Here is a 20,766-nt window from a genome sequence, read left to right as displayed (position 1 = left end):
CTCTCATTTCTCAGTGCTCCCTCAACCCGTCTGTGAACCCATCTCCTGCCTTCAGCCTGTTTTATCTGTGATCCACCAGTCACGCCATCTCTCCAACATGCACACACAGACGCAAACACAGTGAAGCTTATTGCTGTGTGCTCTGAGAGAGAGAGAGAGAGAGAGAGAGAGAGAGAAAGGTAACTGACATGGGGGGTTGTATTTGGAGCTGAGGCATAAAAGAGAAGATTTTTATTGTTAATCTGTTTCCCTCCCATGTTAAAAGTTGTAGGACTTACAGCTCCACACAGTGTTCAGTCTGTCTCACTGCACTCGCTTCCTTCCGGGACGTTTTACTTTAATTATTCATGTATGTAAAGGAATGAGCTGCCAAAGACCATGAAACTCACCACTGTGTCTGAAGAACTGCTTTCGAGGATATACTCCATCCTCTCTGAAAAATCCAGTTATTTCCAAATATATCTGATACTCCATGTGCTGCAGTACATCTTTGTTCTTTTATCGCCTATGTGTGTGGTATATCTGTATATATACAGTATTTGTCCCACTTGCCTAGTCATTATGTGCATGTTGCTGTAATTGCATGTAAAACAATGATTCACATCAAAGCCAGTTAATACAAAAAAAACCCACATCTTTTTGATACTTTGATGTATTTTTATTTTTATCAGCTCCAGCATAGTTTTTTGTGAGCTTAACTGAAATCATTTTTATTATAATGGTAATTTAAGGTTGATATTACTTCAGTATCATCAATCATTATGTTACATTGGTTAAAAAATCATCAACCTACCACTCTCTATCTATCCTTTTTAGTAACCTTCCTTCTAAATGTTTGGCTTCTTAATTAACCCAACTATATAAATAGTACATTCTAATTAGAGCAATGCACCTGTGTTTACACATTGTTGGATGGTGTGAGCACAGAGGGACAAAATGTGCACTGGAAAGCATGAAAGTAATGTATGATTACACACAATTGATAGCCCAACTAATTAAATTCAGGTCTCAGCTAGTAACATGAGTATTCTAATTTTAAGAATACAAAAACGGTGCAATGTACACTGGGGACATAAGCACAAGAGTAGCCAACAGTCTTCAGATAAAAACAACTTCACACCATTTTAAGGTGATAGTCTCAGTCAAGTACAATCAATGAGTGCACTTTTCTTTTTTTTTTTTTTTACAAAAGAGTGAAATTGATATTTTATTGCTTACATGCCTGTATATGAGCATGTTATCTTCCCCAGTAATACAATTGTATCCTTAGTTACTGTAAAAATTGGAGCATGGTTTACTTTAACTACCTTATTCATTTATATTGTGTAATTAAACTGTTTAATACACTGGGGTAAAAAATAATTACACTTTATTATGTTGGACTGTTGCAATGTCTGATTCATTTCATTATCACTTATAGCACTATAACCATTAGGTGCAACATTTAACTTGCTTATACCCACTGTTGGTTTAGAAGTGAGTTGTGAGCATTATGGTAAGATGTTTTCCAATCGAGTTTAGAGATTGGCGTGAACCCTGAAAGTTAAGTTAGAGTTTACTGTCTTTCATGTTAGTGATTAAATATTATTTAAATAGAAATTGTAGCTCATTTATTACCCACAGCCCAGAGTTACTGGAGTCAGAATTCAGGGTTACACTGTTTACATTATAATTTTAAACAGACAACACTGAATGTTTTAATATCACAACCCATGTGATCATCTTTTCACTGTAACTCCATATAACCTTGCATTTAGTCTTTTTTTTCAACTTTGTCAATTTAGTACAACACAGAGCATATAACCTTCATTTGCGTGCTCATTACACAACTAAAAAACACAACTCGGACAGTTTCATGAGGTCAAAACATTTTAATAAAAAAACCAAAAACCAAAAAACAAAAAAAAAAAACAGGAACAACTCACTGATAAGAACAGTAGTCCTCTAATTTGTCCCAATTCTGTCACATTTCACTTTCTCTCTCTCTCTCACACACACACACTCACACACACACACACCTACTGCACCTTTGGAACAAAAACATGCAGACAGTTTTGCCATTATTAATCAACACATCCTAGATTTATACAATCCAGTGTAGCACGGATGCATAAAGGTTTGCTTTAACCTAAAAGGACCATACTGTTGTTGCAAGTTTTAGCACATTAATCACAAATACTACACTGCTGACCATTTCCAAAGAACTTCATAATCTTCCAGGATTTCATTCATGTTAAGTTTGGTAGGAAACCTTGCTTCGATACAGTAGGTAATCTATCAGAGAATGTTTTGCTCCCTTTTTATTTTAAATTTACATGAACTTAGACAAAAAAACAAAAAACAAAACAAAAAGCAAAGCACACCGTACTGGCATGAACTGAAACCAATGGCAGCCTATTAAAAATGGTTAGCAGTAATGGAAAATATACATGATTTGTAGTAAATGTGCTAAATCATGCAAAACCGAGAGTACAGTCCTTCAAAAAGAGCTTACAACGGCCCTCAATGCAATGAAGGTTATTCAGCATTTAAGCCTTGAACAGCACACAGGGATGTGAGCAAAACAAACTGAGGAAAAATTATAATTATGAGAAGCAACAATTAATCTCTATTTACAAATGAATCAGAGGCAGAGGAACAGCAATTCCTCCTCTACAAAGAAGCAATCACATCCCTGAGTACAGTGTTTGTTATTCCAATCATTTAAATTGACTGCTCTGTGATCAGTTATTATCATCAAGTCCTTTCTGGCGCACTTTAGATTGATCGCAGCAGTGCAGCACAACATTACTCCCGAGTTTTTCCTGACCCAAAGTCACCAAAGAGTCATAGACCTATTTCATCCATTCGAGTAGCACATGGAGCAGCATGCCAGTGTTAGCCGATATTTCTAGATACATTATTATCTCCTTATTAACAAAGAAGGTTACAGGTTGGCCAGCAGTCTTAGCTTAGCCCGTTAGCATGAAGCCCCTTCCTCTGCTTTCTCCATCTTCTCCTCTTCCTCCACATCTTTGTCTTTGTTCTTTTTGTGTTTCTTTTTCTTGTGTTTGTGCTTGTGCTCCTTGTGTTCTCCTTCTTTGTCCTGGCTGTTGTGCTTCTTGTGCTTTTTGTGTTTTTTATGTTTCTTGTGTTTTTTCTTCTTCTTGTCCACGGTGGTGGTTCCCAAGCTGCTGTGGTTGCTCAGGGTGGGGCTGTGGGAGGGTTGGCTGAGGGACAGACTGGGGCTGCCACTCCTGCCTCTCTCTGGCTCAGAGCCTTCGCCTTCGCTGTAGTCAGGCACAAAGGCCGCCTCGTCTGTCTCACGACCCAGGTCAGAACACAAGCGCTGTCTCCTGGGCTCTGGGCCACGGCTCTCCTCTCGTCCTCCTCCACCTCTGCCTTCAGCTGCTCTCTCCTCCTTCCCTGTCGCTCCTCGCCCCTCCTCTCTTCCTCCTCCTCTCCCCTCCTCTCTTGCCACAGCTCTCCCTTCTTCTCTTACTCCTCTCCCCTCCTCCCTCACAATTTTTGTTTTTGGTTTGTCAGAATTTGTCTGTGCCGTCCTGCTACCTTTACCCTCTTCCCTCGATGCTCTCACTTTCTTCTCTTCTCTCACTACGCCTCTTCTCTCCTCCCTTGTGGCATCCCGTCCTTCACTCCTGACAGGTTTAGGCGCTTCAGTCTGCACCTCTCTGCCTCGGCCCCTCTGCGGCACAGGTGAGGGCTCTGTGGGTATAATAAGTCCGTTTTCCTGGCCTTCTTCATCATCTTCTCTCTCCCACTTGGAGCGAGGAGGAGGCTGAATGAGCGGCTCCTCCCTGGCTGGACTGGGTGTTGGGCTGACACTTGGGCTGCGGCCACGGCTGTTCACAGGGCTAGATGGGGGCTGCTCTACAGGTTTGGAGGATGCACTCTTCTGGTCTTTGTCTGAGTCCTGCTTTGTTTCTTGAGTTGACCTAGTGTTGAGAAAAAAACAGACATGTTTAACAGAGTACTGCATCGGTTTAGCATCGCACTCACTGTCAAGACTCATGTACTCTTGACAGTGTAGGGCTGTAGGGCTGCACCTAATGATTATATTTTTAACGATTATTTCTTTCAAATATCGGCCAACCGGTGCACTTACAAGCTTTTACAAAACAATGGCATAAGTAGGCCTACATATACAAGAGACTCTCTCTCTCTCTCTGTGTTTCTATGCAGAGCATGTGCAACTGTCAGTAGACCACACAAGAGGGGTAGAGCGAGGGGAGATTGTGGGCGAGGTTTTAATGCTGCAGCTTGTTCTCCGGGGAATCCATGCTTTGACCGGGTGCAGCCATACTTCATTGCGACACATAATATGCAAATCAACATGTTTCTGTAATCGATGAAGTCGATAAATCGTCCCAGCCCTAACTAAATGTTGAACTATTCCTTTAAATTTTGTCTAAACACTAGCAGCCATACAACAATTTTGCCTAAATTGTGTAAAACTGGTAAAATATTATTTAAATCAGGAACTATTTGATCAAAAAGTAAATAAATAAGATTATGATTCTGACAAGACATTCAATGCCAGTTTTTGGTACTGAATAGTTTTCAATACTCAATGCTACGAACACATTTTGATTGGCACCAAAAAAGTAATGAGTTTTAATACCCAACCCTAATTACCACCTATAGACAATTTCACTGTTTCAAATATAACCTTTCTACGTATGCCCAAGTTTATTTACTGTGCCTAATCAATGGCTGACAGAAAATTTAGACCCAAAGCTATTGTATTTCCAAGCAACATCAGTCATATATACATAATTTAACACAGATCACAAGAATGCACCAATAACAAAACATATCCAAAAACATAAAGGAATTACGCAATGTAAAATATAAAAATATACATAAAATATTTACAAATAAAAAAACAAATTTAAGTAACTGGCACAACAGACTCACCTAGTGGTGTGGCTCATCAGGGCTTTTCGGCTGATCCTGGGTTTGCTCTTCACAACAGACTCCTCAAAATCTTTTACTGCTGGAAGAAAAGGATGGAGGAGGAAAGGAAACACATTTAATCAATGCTTTATTAGATGGCACAAAACAAAATCAAAGTTATCATCTCTTCACACACGCGCACATACAGAGATTCAAATTACCTTCTCTGTGAGAAGCAGCTGGTTTCTCTCCTGAGGTGACACTCCTCTCTGCTCTGTCCTTGGACACACTCCTGGGAAATGAGAGAACATAATTACACATTAACAACTGCGTTTACAGAACCACTATATCATGCTCTCTTTCAATCATGGATATGGATGATGGTTTGACAAGCAGCAGGGAAACAAATTCAACAGACCTGTCAGATTTAGCCACTCTTTCTGACCCCTCCCTTCTCTCCTTAGAGGATACACTTGGTTTCTCCTGATGGTCTGCCACTCTCCTGGTGACGGATGATTTCTCTCCGATCGTCATTTTATCCAGAGAGACAGACCTTCCTCCTGCACTTCCACCACCGGAGTTCTTTCGTTCTGTCCTCACCGACCTTTCTCCTTCGGCATCTCTCTCCACTGTAACTGCTACCTTCTGTGAGCCTGACCCCGATACCCTGTCCCTCTCTCTGTCAGACACCATGCCTCTGTCTCTGTCTGATCCTGAAGCTCTGTCTCGCTCTCTGTCCAGTCCCGAGCTTCTGTTCTGCTCTCTGTCTGAGCCCTGCAGCCTCTCTCCAGCACTTCCAGGTCTCTCTCTGGAGACCCCCCTCTCAGCAGATGCTGACCGCTCCTTTCTTCCTGCACCTTCTGCTGTAATGCTGGTTCGGCCACCTTCAGAGGTGTTAGCAGCAGCTGATCGGTCTGAGGTGGAGGTCGACTTCTCAGGATCTGACAGCGCTCTGTCTGAGGCTGCTGTCTCAGTGCTGCCTTTTCTCCCCAGATCTCTGTTCAACTTGATCCTCCTCTGGGTCAGTGGCTTCACCTGAATATGGACAAAAGCACATACAAAATGTTACAATGGGGTTGAATCAGAGAGACTCAGCACGTTTATGGCGATGATAAGTTCTGAAATGATAAGTTGATTAATAGTTATGATTAAACAACAGAAAATTTGATACTCGATTAATATTTTAAGTTATTTATCAAACAAAAGAAAACAACTTAGTGAATTTGATTTAAAATACAGAATTGCAAATGACGACAAAATTAATTGAGCTGATAAACACATCTGTAAAAACATGTGTTTCTGAGGACTGCACAAGTAATAGACCCACCTGAACTTCCATTAGAGGTCTGATGGATCCTCGATCTGAGTCTCCCCGGCCCATTTCACGGCTTCCTGGAAGGGGAAGAAGACCAGGCCTGTCTGAGGAGGGTGGGAGTCTGTGGAGCAGGGGCTGATGAGACATGTGCGAGTGGGAGATGATTTCACCGCCAACCCCTAGCCCATCTATTCTCCTCAGCTTTCCAGGAGGAGGTCCGAGTAAAGAGCGGCCCTCCTCTCCCATCCTTCTCCGACTGTCCACTGGGGAGGGAGGTCGGTGGAGGAGTGGGAGTCCGTGTTGATGCGGGAGGGGAAGGAGACCACCACTCTGTGGAAGATCTCTTCTCCCCCGGATGTCGTGGCCAGGTCGAGGGCCATCATGAAGAGAGGGATGATGTGGAGGCAAGTTCTGGGAGGACAGTGGAGGAGTCTTAAGCAGGGCAGGCCTCACTGCAGAGCTTTTACCCTTTTCTTTTTTAGGGGTAGTTGAGTTGGGGGCATCTTCTGGCTTGGTTTTAATGGTCTTTAACGGTTTAGCAACAGAGGAGGAGGAGGATGAGGAGTCTCTTTTTTTGGTCACCACTCCTTCTCCAGTCTTTTTCTTCACCTTGTCACTCTTTACCTTTACAACCTCTGTCTTAACTTTAGCTTTTACCTTTTGACCCTTGTCTTTCTTAGTCTTATCAGACGGAGTCTTTGATGTTGACTTGGTTGATGGTTTAACAGGTGCAGCAGTGCTTTTAGAGGCTGGAGCTTTAGTGGTTGCGGCACCAACTGAAGGCTTTGAGGAGATGGGAGGCGTTTTAATGAGTGAAGGGATTTCATCCATTGGTTCGTCCCTGACAGGAGTAGCATCACCTCTGTCCACTGACTGGTGTGATGGCTCTGGTTCCTCACCGGATTTCTTCTTTTTTACTTTCTTTGTCTTCAGGACTTTAGTGCTGGACTTGTTCCCTGATGAGGAAGAGGATGGAGGATGGTGAGGTGGAGCACCTCTCTCTTCTCTCCCTCTTCTTCCTCTCCCCTGGGGGGAGTAATCTCTAGATAATGGGGACATTCTGTCCCTTCCGTCCCTCTCCCTGTCTCTGCTGCCACGACCTCTGTGATGCAGAGAGGGATGTTGGCCGTCATAGTCTTTGTAGTACCTGTTGTACCAGTCTGCGTACTCCTTCTCCCACTGGCGATACTTTTCTCTTTCCCAGCGCTCATGGCCTCCGGGACTTGGACCCTTCAGTTCATAAGGGGGTAGCTCCCGAGGAGGTGGCTTTCGTCCACCAGGGCTGCGGCTCCGGTAGCCACCTGGGGAGCGAGACCGCGACCTAGACCTGTAGGGTCCTGCTCCTTCTGCTCCCTCCCAGCCTCCTCCCCGGTAGGGGGGAGGAGATCGTGGTGAGCCTGACCGCCGATATCCGTAAGACCTTGAACGAGAGCGGGACCTTGTCCGTGAGCGTCCATAACTGCGCCCATTACGTCTAGAATAGGGGGAGCGGGGATAAGACCGGCCTTGGGAGCGTGAACGGGAGCGGGATCGACTGGGGGAATAAGAGTAAGACCTGGATCTTGATCTGGATCTAGAGCGAGAGTAAGAACGGCTGAATGGAGAGCGACTGTATGACCGGGACCTAGAAAATGAAATGATTGAGAAGACCAGAAGGAAACAAGGGGAGAAAGAAAGCAGATTATGCATTTATTTATTTATTTTTTTTAAAGGACTATACATATGTAATTAATGTAAGAACTAAAACCAATTTTGATATGCCCTCTTAATGAAGTTACCTGGAATAAGATGGTCGTCGTCTCTTTGGTGCATTTCTGTACTTCATAAGCTCTTTGTGGAAGTCTTTAGTAAATTCATCCAGTTTGGATGGAACTCTGTGGATACAAAGACAAAAACGATGAAACTTTCAAAATTACTCCACTACTTCACTGTGTGAAACTTCAATAGCATTTATCTTACTGAATTTATAATCCCAACCCTGAGTCAGGGCTCCAGGGTGCGACCATTTTGGTCACACAACCAAAAATCTGACAAGTGTGACTAAACATTTTCATTGGCGCCTGAAATTTAGCAGGTCTGATAAAAAATTGTTTTTTTAAAAACTACGCTATCTGCAATCAATTAATTGAGTGGACAATCACCCCTTGCTCTACCCCTCCTGTGCGGTCTACTGACATCGCACAGGCCCTGCAGAGAAACAAAGAGAGAGAGAGCGTCTCCGGTTTAATGTAGGCCTATTTATGCTAGTTTGTTTAAGCTTGTAAGTGCACCTGTTGGTGCCGATGTCATTCGGGATCACGTTGTTTTCAATCATTTCCTCCTCCACACGCGGCTCACCTGCTGTTGTGAAAACAGAATCGCGGATGAAAAAATCCAAAACGCGATTTGTTTGTGTGTTTTTTTGGGCAACTTTATAAAACATACTGCTGTCGAAGAAAGTTAACAGAACAGAAACAGCAAGAGGCGGGGTGGGGCAAGCCGGTGTGTGTGTAGACGTGTAGGTGTGTGCATGTGTAGAGAAAAGAAAAAGAGAACTGAAGGGAAAAGCAAAGTGAGCAGATTAAAGTAGTTTGTGAGTAAACACTAAAGGTGTAGAATTAAAATGGTAAAATAAAAAATACTAGAAATGGGGTAATATATTCTTTCAAATATTAGCCTATGTAACATTTGTTTTTGTGAGTAGCATTAATACAACTCAAATCTCGTTATACAAACCTCTTGTAAAATGATAAATAAATCTACCTTGTATACAATAACCCCCAACCCAAAAAAGTAACGCTTAAAATGTGTTATTGGGTGCACCTAAATAAAAAAAGTTAGGCACACCAGTGACACCAATGTAAAAAGTTAGTCTGGAGCCCTGCGGAGTGAAGTAATGGTAGTTAATATTCTTTCTGTGTAAATTCCACATAAGCAATCAGTAGCCGTTGTTGTAGCTGTTTGAAGACCTAAAAAGAATAAGAAATGACTCACTTGTCCTGTCGGTGGTGCCGCTGTCTGTAGAAATCTTCCTTAGAGAGGGGGGGCTGAGAGAGGGAGGGTGGAAGAGGAATAAGAGGGGGCTGGGTACCAGGGGCAACCCAAGGAGGGTTGAGCACTGGTGGACCAGGGGCATAAACAGGCTGGGGCTGGTAACTAATGGCAGGAGGAGGGATAAGGCCAGGGCCAGAGGTGTACGGAGGGGGGTAGGGCTGTGGTGGGGGTGGGTACAGGGACGGAGCTGGGAACACTGGAGGAACAGGTGCAAGAGGTGGAGCTGTCTGGAGATGAGAGGAGGGATGCTCTCCTCTACCTCTGTAAGGCCTGGTACAAAGAGAGCAACACAAACCATTGTGAGACTCACATATTGCATATTGCAATAAAATCTTTAAAATAGTATTATAGTATTACACAGTATTACCTCTCCCAGTGTCTACCTCCCCCTCTGTGAGAGTGGTGGGGCCGTGACTGGTGACCTTACAGAGCAGAGAGACAGTTTGTTAGCTGCCGAATGTCTTTCCTTTAAGTGCACTTAATCTCCTTAAATACCTAAATTAAACCTCTTACCTGATGGATAAGGCGGCCTTGTAGGTGGCGGGTGGCCAACAACAGTTAAATGGTAGCTCTGTGGGGGAAATCAGTCAGAAAAACAGTTACCGCCAAGATAAGTTACAGTTTCTTGTGTTCAGGGATGCACAAGTATGTGGTAAGCATGGTCAAAAGTCTGTAGGTTTTCAGTTCAACTTAGCGCAAACTAATTATACTTCTTTTCAACAAATGCAACAACCTAGGGGGAAAATTGTGTTGGCTATTGGTAAAATGGCCAACATGCATTGCCCAACCTGGCTCCTAACTCTGATCCCAAACTGGATTAAACATACCTCTGCACAGTCTAAACCCATATTTTTGATAACTACCATGGTGGACAGGGGTGGAAATTAGCACCCGCCAAATGCGGGTGATTTTGTGTAGTGGCAGGTGAATTTGCTCAACCTACCAGCCACGGTGAAGGGTAAATAAAAATAGCCTAACAGGGTGATTTGTGACATTCCATAACGCAGATTCAATCGCAAGTCTGCTTGTTTCACATTTAAAGTGTGTTGACTGACATCAACTCATGCAGAGTAACATGCATGAAAACATTCCACCTTAAATTTGCCAGTAGATGCCGGAACACCTGTAGCTCCGTTTTTATAGCCTAGCTTATTAGATTAGCTTGACTTCTGCCTGCACTGCAACATTTCCTCAGAATGGATGTTTCCAATGCGGCTTCATTTGCTCAGCACAACTACTTGTGTTCATTTGCCTGTAAGTTAAAGTTACTGCTTAATGCCACGCTAATTACAACCTACTACATCCATGATACTGCCTAATACTAACTTTACTTTGCTAGATGTTTGGCTGACTGCCGGGTAATATTCTCAACAAGATGAAACTATTCATGAAGTCAGTTAACATCGTGTGGTCAGTTATAGTTGACTGATGTATGTGAACTTGCCACCGTAGGAACAGTGGCTACATAACCTTCGAAACGAGCCACAACTGCATCATAGGTGCGCTCTGATACTTAAACTTATAGCATTACACCTACTATGTGTGTATGAGAAAGACAGTATTTTCCTTTAGACCTAAAATATTTATCTTATGAAATAAAATAGCCTATTGCTTGAATATTGTACATCTTGATTTATTTTTATCACATGCAGTTACACACGGCCGGTTCTAAAAATGCTACTTCATGTGTTTCCATTTCCAGTTGTGTATATCCCATAAAAATATAACTCTCGCAGTATTATGATGGTATGTTTTTTTATTACAAACAGTGTACTGTAAGCATATTGTGAGCATATTTTGATACTCTTTTTATTATTTTATACATATATATATTTAAGATTTCACGGGTAGCGTATTTTGTTAGACCAATATCAAATAATGCTCCACTCCAGAATCATTATTATATTACACCACTACTCACTCCATGTATACTGTAAGAAAATGGGGAGCATGTTGAAATACTATATACTATATCTCTAAGATTTCAGGGAGATTGTGGGTCATGCACAGAACCACTAAGCAGCTCGATAGCACATAGACAGAACACCTGTTAAGAAAGTGGCTGGTTAATTTTTTTTTATATTTTACACAGCCAAATGGAGCTTGTTATACTAATATTGAATTGTGAACCTGCCAAAAATAAACCCTAATTGTATCTAACAGTTGAGTCTTATTAGCTATGTATCTTAAAATTAGTTGAATTCTTGTAGACTTTGAGGCTGAGCCTAACCAGCCTCTGCCCTCTTTACCAGCGGTACCTGTCCAGGGGTCAGTCTCTTCATATCGGCAGCAGAGGGAGGACAGACGATGAATGATCCAAGTTTATTGTAAATGGCTGGCCGGCATTCTAAACAGTGAAGACCAATGGCTTAACCACTGACTATTACTAGTCTAAGAGTATGTCATGTTATTCTAATGGTTTTTGTAGCCTTTATATGCCAAGCGGCAACCTCCATGGCTGAAAAATGAAGCCCACGCAGAAGTGCCAAAAACTGCAGTTCCTTGAATGGCCACTTGAGGCTGTCTCCAAAAGAGAGTCATGTGAGCCCCATTTTGAAATGGTGCAAGGGTACAAAAAACTGTTTTGGTCTCTATAGCTAATTTCCCCGTTCATGACAACTGTACAGGAGGTGAATTTTTATACAACTCACCCGTTTAAATTATATTAAGGCTTAAAGTTATGCAAAATTAAGGAGGTGGCCGTTTTGAGTGACAGATGGGTGCCATCACAGGTGGCTTGTTTCAGCAACCAGGCTTGATTTGGCCTGCCTCAGCTCCACCCACGCTCCATTGTCTTTGCCCATTATTGGATGAGCCAAGAGCCGGCGGAGTCAGGCACTGCCAAGACGCTGCTGGCCGGAGCCACCACACTGAGCTTCACAATCGCTCTTCAGAAACTTATGGGCGACGTCACGGAGACTACGGCCATATTTTATACAGTCTATGATACACACATGCCAACAAGTAAATAAGGTGTGGCATTAATGAGTCTACATATTAACAAATAAACTAAAGTTATTACAAACAAGTTTACAATAAATTAATGTATTCTTAATTTTAGGGATTGAGAAGGCTCTCTAAATATTGGTGTTGTATTGTAAAAATAAAACTTGTCAATCCAAAAATGTATATTTCTTTTCCTCTTCACATTTTTGTATTTATAAGATTAATGTTATCGGTTATTACACCGTATCGGCCACAGCAAACAATTATTGGTTATCGTTAAGGGCTCTGAAATGCCATATCTGTGCATCTAATAATAATAATAATAGATATTGGTGGCAACTTTCCACTCTCTTAGCCATAAAGTCTGCCCTAACAACCTTAATGTACTTGAGTTGTTTTCACAGGGTAACAAAATAACGAAATAAGTGACAGCAGATTATCTGCACAGGCATGTTGAATCTCTTGCTGTAGCAACCACTTTTAAACGTCAATGAGATGGATATCAAGTAGTACACCTTTATTCAGGTGATCAAGGCGGACTCACCTGTGATGCACTATCTGAGGCTCCTGATGAGTCTGGTGTCACAGTAGGTTCTGGGTCTGTCTCACTAGAACAAACAAGACATTATGACCAATAAAAATGTCACGTCACTTTTTGTGTATGCGATTTCATGTAGATGTATAGACTGTATCTTAGACTAAACTTACCCTGGTGGGGGTGGTTCCCCCTGGCTGGTGGAGTGCATAGGTGAATGGTGGTCAACGACAGGTGGAGGGGCTGGTGAAGAATCTTGTGCTTCAACAGCAGCATGAGGAGGAGGAGGAGAAGGAGCAGCAGTAGCAACAGGAGGTGAAGGGGACGGGACTTGTGCTTGAGGGGCAGTGGAGGGTATGCTTGTAGAAGAAGAAGGGTGAGTGACATTGGCCAGCAGCGGGTCCTGCTGTCTCGAGTGCAGAGGCCGGACCAAATGAGGCCGCGGTGGAGGCGGGGCTGCATTTTGGACCTGCTTGCGCACATGTTTGGTGTATCCTGTCTCATTCTTAAAGTTGTTCACAGCCTGCATGGAGAAAAACAGATGATACATAAATTAAAAAAAAAAAAAAGACCCCCCCGTTTTTATTTGAGTTCAAGTAAAATTAACCAGACAATGCAACACATCAAAATGCATGCATTTGAAAGGGTTACCTGTCGAAGAAACTTATTGGCAATAAGATTATCAGGTGAAACATCCGACTGTTTGCATGTGAAGCAGATGTGCTCCTCTGAGTCCAACAAGGCAGTTCTGATACCTGAAAAAAAAAAAAAAAGTCCTTAATTAGACGAAAGCTCACATTTGACAAAAAGTTTTTCAAGAACATCTATCGACAATCCCAGAAATTGCGTGAAATCATTCCAATACACTATGAAACATAATAGCAAGAGAATTTCCAGCCATCAAAATCAAGAAATTCTACAACTACTCAAAATGCAGCATGTCCTGAGGTTGCAGTGCTCTAGAGAGGCCGCTGTTAGATAAATAGGTTATTTACACAGTGGAGTTTTCTCTGAACAACTGTTGAACATTATGTTGCAGGACCAAAACACAGACAGTAAAATATATGAGCTAATTTTGTACTTTTTTGGTTGTTATTACTTGTTTTTAAGACGTGCAAATTCAGATTTTTATTACTGATGCACATTACAAGTAAGAACTCACACTCATCGCAGTAACTGTTTCCACAGCAGGGTATAACTACGGCATCGGTCATCAGGTCATTGCAGATCGGACACAAGAGTTCATCTGGAATTGGGTCTGAATCGTCCTCAGATGATGACTGGTCATGTGGAACAAATGGAGGGCGCTCCTTCTTTCCTTGCGCATAGGCCTCCCTGTATTAACAGAGATTTATTTTGATGACTATGTTGCTAGCAAAAAGAAAGCAACAGCAATAAACCTGTGTTTGTGGACACAGATAAAATGCTATAAAAGTATACTAAACAGTGTGTATTTGTGAGTGTCCTTGGTTGACACGTACGCATCTATAGCAGGTATAGCATATTCTCCAGTGCTGGTTAACATGGCTCCCTTGGTGCCTGGCTCTGCTTTCACCATGAAGCTCTGAGGAATGCCCTTACTAATCCTTACTTGCTTGGGACCCTCCACACTCTTATCCTGGACCTAAAAGGTTAAAAACAAAACAAAATAATCATCCAAAAGGAGAACAGTATTACTTTCTTAAAAGTTACACTGCAATGTAGTAAAAATCAACACCACAGACTACAAAAATCAAATGGTGCATGATAATTACCATAAGCATGGGGCATTGCCGAATGTAGTGACCAGCCTTTCCACAACGAAAGCAGGTATAGTGAGCAGGTGGAGGTCCAACTGCCTTCTTGGAGTAACTATAAAGACATTTAGAGATTTTTTTAAAGTATATACAGCTAGTAAAATGGTGTTGTTTAGTACACTGATTCATGAGCTTAAAACACGCAACAAAAAAAAAAATAAAAATCTGACTGTCTGTGTGTATACTGACTGTATTGGGTCATATTCATGATTGGACTGAGACATCATGGCTTTAATCTTGTCCTCCTCTGATGCATTTGCGTCAACCAGGTTAGCAGTCTAAAACACATAATGGATAGATGGAAAAAAATTGAAGGATGTCAAGCCCAGAAAAAAGTACATATCTACTTAGGAAATATTTTCTGGAAGTACAGCCAGCATGTACAGAAACAGTACCTTGGCGAGTTGGGCGAGTGACAAAGAAGGAGAAGAATCAGTCTGCAGGAGAATCAGAGTAGATATTAACGGTGTTAACATAATATCTAATAGATACACAGTGGAAGATAAGAGCCCAGATAGTTCCCCACCACATCTGTGTCCAGTCCCTTAGAGTTTCCATCTAAGTCTTCGCACCAAAATTAAAGCCTTCATTAAGTACTCGAAGTGCATGACATAATGCGGATATACGAGTGAGCATTTAAATCAAAACACTGTTTACTATGCTTGTGCGCAATGTTCATCCCTCTACTGACAGCACTGTGTCATAATCCTTTCTTTCCTTTAAGAAAAAAAAGAAGTTAATGTTGTGAAAGCCTCATCTAGGGTTTCGTCTTTTCAGAGCTGTGGAAGAGATCTAACTAATTTGGAGAATAAATTCAAAAATTATCCAAACAGGAATGTTATCTACAAAAAAGGTGACTTTCAAAAGAAAGCAGTTGCAGTTTCCTGCAGTAACTCTACTCTGTTTGTAAATGTGTCCATGCTGAAGCTAATGTCTATTCCCCTGCCAGGCGATATTAATGTACTACTGCTCATTTACAAAATGCAACTTTTGTGCATTTAGTTACAAGTTTCAAAAAGATAAACTGTTGCAAACTTATCCTGAAAAATCTAAATGATAAAAAAAACATTTATCATTATCACTGTATGAATATCCTAGTGAACTTCAACACTGCTAAACTGCATAAACATTAAGTTGCATTTACATTTAACAAGCAAAGCAAACTTTTACTCCAACGACCTGCTTACATTATGAGTCTAAGAGCATCTGCTTAAGTTTCTTCCTCACTATTTGAGCTTCATCGGCACATTCAAAATGTACACTACTGACACATTCCTCTGTAAAGAAGAGATCCTAAAGCTTCTCCTGCTATGGTAGGGAGAGGGCGATTTTCTGAAAGGAATACTTGACATTTAATTTTTAGCATGCAGTTTCCCTTCACCAGGCCGCAGTGATTTAGGTTTTTGCTCAGGCTTGTCAAAAGAGGTTGTCATAACCGTTAGAAAATCTCATCAAACCAGTTCAAGACTGCTTTCTGTAAACTAATGAGCTAGCAAGGAGTGGTGCCAAGCTGTTTCAATAAAAAACGCAAACACTGACACAAGTGTCAAATATGTAGGGCTAATAAGACACAAATGTAAAGATGTCTCTTTAAAAATAAAGTGCCTGATGAAGAAAAAAAGAAAATAAAATTTGTCAAGTGTTCCTTCAAATAGTTCCCTAGAACAGCCTCTACACCACTACAGAGTGAAGGGTGAAAGCAAGTGGAGGGGTGTCTCTGTAATGCAGGTCAGAAGACAATGAACCATGAGAATTAAGTCTCATGCACAGACCATAAAAATGTCATATTTTACAACAACAACGAAAAGGGCTGCTCTGCCTAATTCTTGTAAAAATTTTCTTTAAGTAAAGGGTGGGTTGTCCATGATATGCAGGGCTCGGAGGAAAGACTGGGTATTGCAGAATGCTGTGGAGGGAACACACAGGGATCTGGTGCAAGCGGTTCTGACACTGAACCACTGAACAACTTTATTGACAGGTTCTGCAGCTTACAGCTTACAGGACACACTACACCAGTATACTTCTCACTGCAGCAACCATGGAAGGCCTCCAGTGATTGACAAGATATTTACTGATAATGTGTCATGGTAGTTTGTGATCATGTCACAACATTATACGTCAGTGGCCAAGTCACAGCATCTCACTTATCAAAACTAGCTTCTTACTGATCCCCCAAACCACAGTTGTAACAATATACTTTGAACTAGTACCTGCTTCTTTGTACACAGACACTTAGGAATCGGAATTAATTCAAAGCATTTAACTCATCAGGATGATTTCTGTGAGCCTTTAAGGTTAAAGAGTTATGTGCAGTCCATACTCAATGCAGAATAGAACATCTTCATGATGAAATTGTACAGGACAAAACAATTGACATTGGCAAATGTTACTGAACAACAGATTTGAGTATATTAAAGTTTAGCAGGGTAAATCACTGGCGAGTTTTTCCACTCACACAACTTTAGTATTGTAATTGTAATCAAAGTTAATTACAAAAAATCCCAGCCACACTTTACTTCATTGGGTTCTTAAACCACAAATAAAATATGTTCACAGAAAATAAAATGACAATGAATTATATATACAAAAATACCATATTTTCCTTTTACAAACCCCTTTAAAATACATTTGCCTGGCCTGAAGCAGGCTAACAAAACCATTTCATTATGAAATACAGTCATTAACAGTTTAAATGGTTTCTCAATCAATTATAAAGTAGCAACAGTTCAACAATTGGTCAGTTCAGAGCATTCAAAAACAATGGTGGCTAGTCTGTTGTTTCTCATCTCAACCTCATCTCATTCAGCCACAATTTACAACTTTAATCTGCTAATTTCAAAACAGAAACCCGGGGTTTTTATAGAGAAACAACAAATTACTTTATCTGTGGTGACTCCAAGAAACCCTTCCAAAAAGACATCAAATAACATATAGAGGTTGCGAGCTCAACACAAATGTAGCAAACACACAGTGAACAGAGAATACACACAACTCGATCATTGTTGACAGAATGTTCTCAAGAAAGGTGACTAAAGCCAGAAAGAGGGGGAGAGGGAGAGAGGTGAGAGGAGGAGCAGAGAGTTTTGATTTTGGGTTTGTATTACATACGGGTCTCGAAGATCCCACCACAGCTGTGTCAGAACGATCTCTGCAGAAACAGGTGGACAGAAAAAACATCAGTTATTGACATAACTTGACAGCTAACTTATGACTGACTAAAGTTTTAAACTAAAACTGTTTACAGAGCGACTTCTGGTCTATACTAAAACTACAGGAAATCTAGTGTAAACCTGTTCATGGCTTTAAATTATTAGCGATTGAACTGCTCAATCATGACTCAAGTAATAATTTGATATTTTAAGTATACATACACAATGAACGTCCTGCCAGCAGGTTTTACTCCACCAATCGGAGTGCGGCGGACGATCACGGATGAGTGTTTCGGGATGTGGGCTTCATCATCTGTGTATTCTACAAAACATGAGACAAATTATACATAAAATATGATGATGCCAAAGCAATATTACCAAAATATGTTCAAGATAATTAATAGTATTTATGGAAGTATTTATGGAACTTGATACAGATGTATAAAGTAATTCAGACAATGTCTCAACACAAACTACCAAAACAACAATTTCCACCACATTGGCTGTAACAACCTTTTTATTAAATAAGAGCCAAACCAGGGGTTGTGGGTGAGTTTACTATGGTTATATCATCTATTATATTATCTGACAATTTCAACTGAAGCTGTGAAAAAGATAACAGTAACCATCGGATCACGTAAATTGTTACTGCTAGTTTTTTTTGGCATATTTGTTTATAAATTACCTGTTAAATTAGGTAGTTGATACCCATAACATTAGACTGCAAGTTAATGGGAGGTAATTACCAAATTCATTCTGCATTATAAAGCATTTTGACATTTCTAAGGATACCTGGCTCAGGAAATGTTTGGTATAGTTACGAGTGGTGTAGAACTGAAACAATCAATTGACAGAATATTAATCTGCAACCATTTTGAAAATTGATTTGTCATTTAAAGCCATGTTAAAGCAATCATTCCAGAAATTCACTAGTTCCAGATACTCATAGGTGCTTTTACTGGTTTTCTGATGATAGTAAACTGATTTTTTTCTGGGGTTTTGGACTCTCTGAAGATGCCTTCTTGGGCTCTGGGAAATTGCAATGGGCATTTTTCTATATTTTATAACTTATTATAGATCACATAATTAATCAAAAATACAATTTGTATGTTCATTTGAATCTGACTAATGAATAAAAAATAGTCCTGAGTTCCAGCCCATAAGTGGTGTATTACAATACACAAAAACATTCATGTTTAAAATCACCCAGCCTAACTCCTTTCCCTAATATTTTTTTTTCACCAAACCAACTGTTGAGAGAAGAAAATGTCCGCCTATAATCTGTTACTCCCAAAAATAATGGATGACATGTTTGTCACACATTTTGTTTGTCACATGTGTCAGCTGATAACATACCTTCTCGAGTTTGCGCATTGGTGATCTGTAGGTCGCAGTCTGTGGCCTTGAGGCGCTCTCGGCCCATAATCTGCCTTTTAAGCTCACTAAGGGTGATATGCAGCCCATCGAAAGTGACTGTGTTGTAGTCCAGTTTGGAAGAAAACTTATAGTGAACACACGACATTTTTACAGGTCTAAGCACTTAAGTCAATCAAGCACAAGAAAAAAAACACAGGCCTGGTATGATAAAATAAAACAGCGTCAACACTGAACACAGGAGGCTAAATCTGGTGACTTTAATAGGTAAACTTTCTTTATAGTCGCTGAAACACTGTGGACAGAGAAATGACTAAAATGGGGAAGGGTTCAGCTCGCAGATGACGACAAAGTCCTTATTATAGCCAAAGAAAAATAATCGAGATGTGAGGCCAGAGCGCCATTGAGCGGCGCCGTGTGCCTCGTCAGTTCTTTTAAGTCCGATAAAACACAACAGGATGCCACCAAATCCAGAGTCCATGCAACACAAATCTATCATATGGATGTAAATGGCCAAGTCCGTCGTGAATTGTCCTTGGTGGAAAGCCCGGGCCGCCCGCGCCGCAAGCCGCTAGTGTAGCTAGCAGCGGGCCCTGGGTTTCCCGAGCAACAGTCTTTGTGGGTAATGTTTTGCCTTTTTGTTACAGTTCTTATTTTTCAAGTCAAGACAAACACTACCGAACTCCACAAAAGGTCCACAAAGCTTCCGCAACGAGTCCACAAGTTTTACGTTCTCGCTGTTAGACCTTGAAAATATTATCCTGAAACTGTGATCTACCGTATGAATGTTAAATTAGCTAGCTAGCTAATGCCAAGGATAACATGCTACACCTCGAGGTTAGCTAACGTTACTTCGCCACTCAGCACAGTATGAAAACACTTGCCTAACAAAAGCTAACAGCTAATGGTTAACGGTGCTATGCTAACAAAGTTGCTCAAGTTAGCTGTCGAATAACCTAACAAAATCCACCAGTTACGCAATCAGGACGCAAAGATTTATCTTCAGTGCACGATTATTTTCCATTATGAAGAGTCGAAACTTGTGTATCCAGGTTAATCTTCAATTTAAATCCATAAAATCCATTTCGGTGATGCAAGCGGCTTCTCTCCTCGCTGTTTCATCAAAATGGCGCCGGACGGAACCGGATGTACTCCAGGATTCTTTCAAAGAGTAAACATGAAGGCAAGAGCATTATGTTTGGCCTATTTCGATGTGGAGGCATACTTCCGCCAGAACAAGACAAAAAAGAGGTGAAAAGTTAGCCTTGGTAAGTAAAACGTTTGAGATACTGAGGCAAATGTTTTGTTACAAAGTCAAAAACATGTGATATGTTAAAGCTGCGCTTATTATTATTATTTTTAAATATTAATGAAAAAATCTATCTAATAAATGTAATGTGAGAGGTGTTGCTTATAGCGACAAACCCACAGAGAAGTATGATAACACAATTTCTGTAATCTCATTGTTCTGGTTCATGGACTGATTGGTTTTACGGAACTCGTTTCCAGCTGCGGGCTGCAGCAAAACTATTTTCAGTGAAAACGCTCTATACGCTCTAACTGTACACTCTGTACCCAACACCAAATTGCAGAAAAACAGAGTTAGTGATAATGTGTCAGTGTTGTGTTTTTCCTTGTTGTGTTGCCCGCAAATGGCCAAAAACCTCAATTAATGCTGGTCAAAGTTGACCTGGTATCTGCTGTCTTGTTGTACCAGGATGT

General features: G+C 41.0%; 1 protein-coding gene across 2 annotated transcripts; it reads right to left on the bottom strand.

The window, feature by feature from the left end:
* Positions 1–1,856: 1,856 nt before the first annotated feature.
* On the bottom strand, positions 1,857–20,195 carry LOC122874069 (E3 ubiquitin-protein ligase RBBP6-like). 2 transcript variants are annotated; one of them, XM_044191599.1, is made up of 20 exons: positions 19,027–20,195; positions 17,893–17,992; positions 17,630–17,669; positions 14,917–14,958; positions 14,711–14,799; positions 14,480–14,576; positions 14,207–14,349; positions 13,888–14,060; positions 13,377–13,480; positions 12,899–13,248; positions 12,735–12,798; positions 9,758–9,815; positions 9,612–9,666; positions 9,185–9,514; positions 7,990–8,085; positions 6,224–7,835; positions 5,315–5,931; positions 5,118–5,188; positions 4,918–4,996; positions 1,857–3,935 (listed from the first exon to the last, which is right to left on the bottom strand). In XM_044191599.1, the coding sequence occupies exons 1-20, from the start codon at positions 19,190–19,192 to the stop codon at positions 2,960–2,962; spliced, it is 5,262 nt and encodes a 1,753-aa protein (XP_044047534.1). In that variant the 5' UTR covers positions 19,193–20,195; the 3' UTR covers positions 1,857–2,959. The 2 variants fall into 2 exon arrangements, with proteins under 2 accessions (XP_044047534.1, XP_044047535.1); XM_044191600.1 differs by having other exon boundaries at positions 4,918–4,993.
* Positions 20,196–20,766: the final 571 nt, after the last annotated feature.

Source organism: Siniperca chuatsi, linkage group LG3 (assembly GCF_020085105.1).
Source record: "Siniperca chuatsi isolate FFG_IHB_CAS linkage group LG3, ASM2008510v1, whole genome shotgun sequence".
NCBI lineage: Eukaryota > Metazoa > Chordata > Actinopteri > Centrarchiformes > Sinipercidae > Siniperca > Siniperca chuatsi.
The sequence above is the reverse complement of the archived record's forward strand: the minus strand, read 5'-3'. Positions and strand labels throughout refer to the sequence as shown.

Bases quoted from the DNA above. Each gene is read 5' to 3' on its own strand.
- LOC122874069 (XM_044191599.1), bottom strand. From the start codon at position 19,192: ATGTCGTGTGTTCACTATAAGTTTTCTTCCAAACTGGACTACAACACA. The intron at 17,670-17,892 runs GTATGTATACTT...CTGTTTCTGCAG, and splicing joins GCTGGCAGGACGTTCATTGT to AGATCGTTCTGACACAGCTG. The intron at 14,061-14,206 runs GTACGTGTCAAC...CTGTTAATACAG, and splicing joins GCTATACCTGCTATAGATGC to GGAGGCCTATGCGCAAGGAA.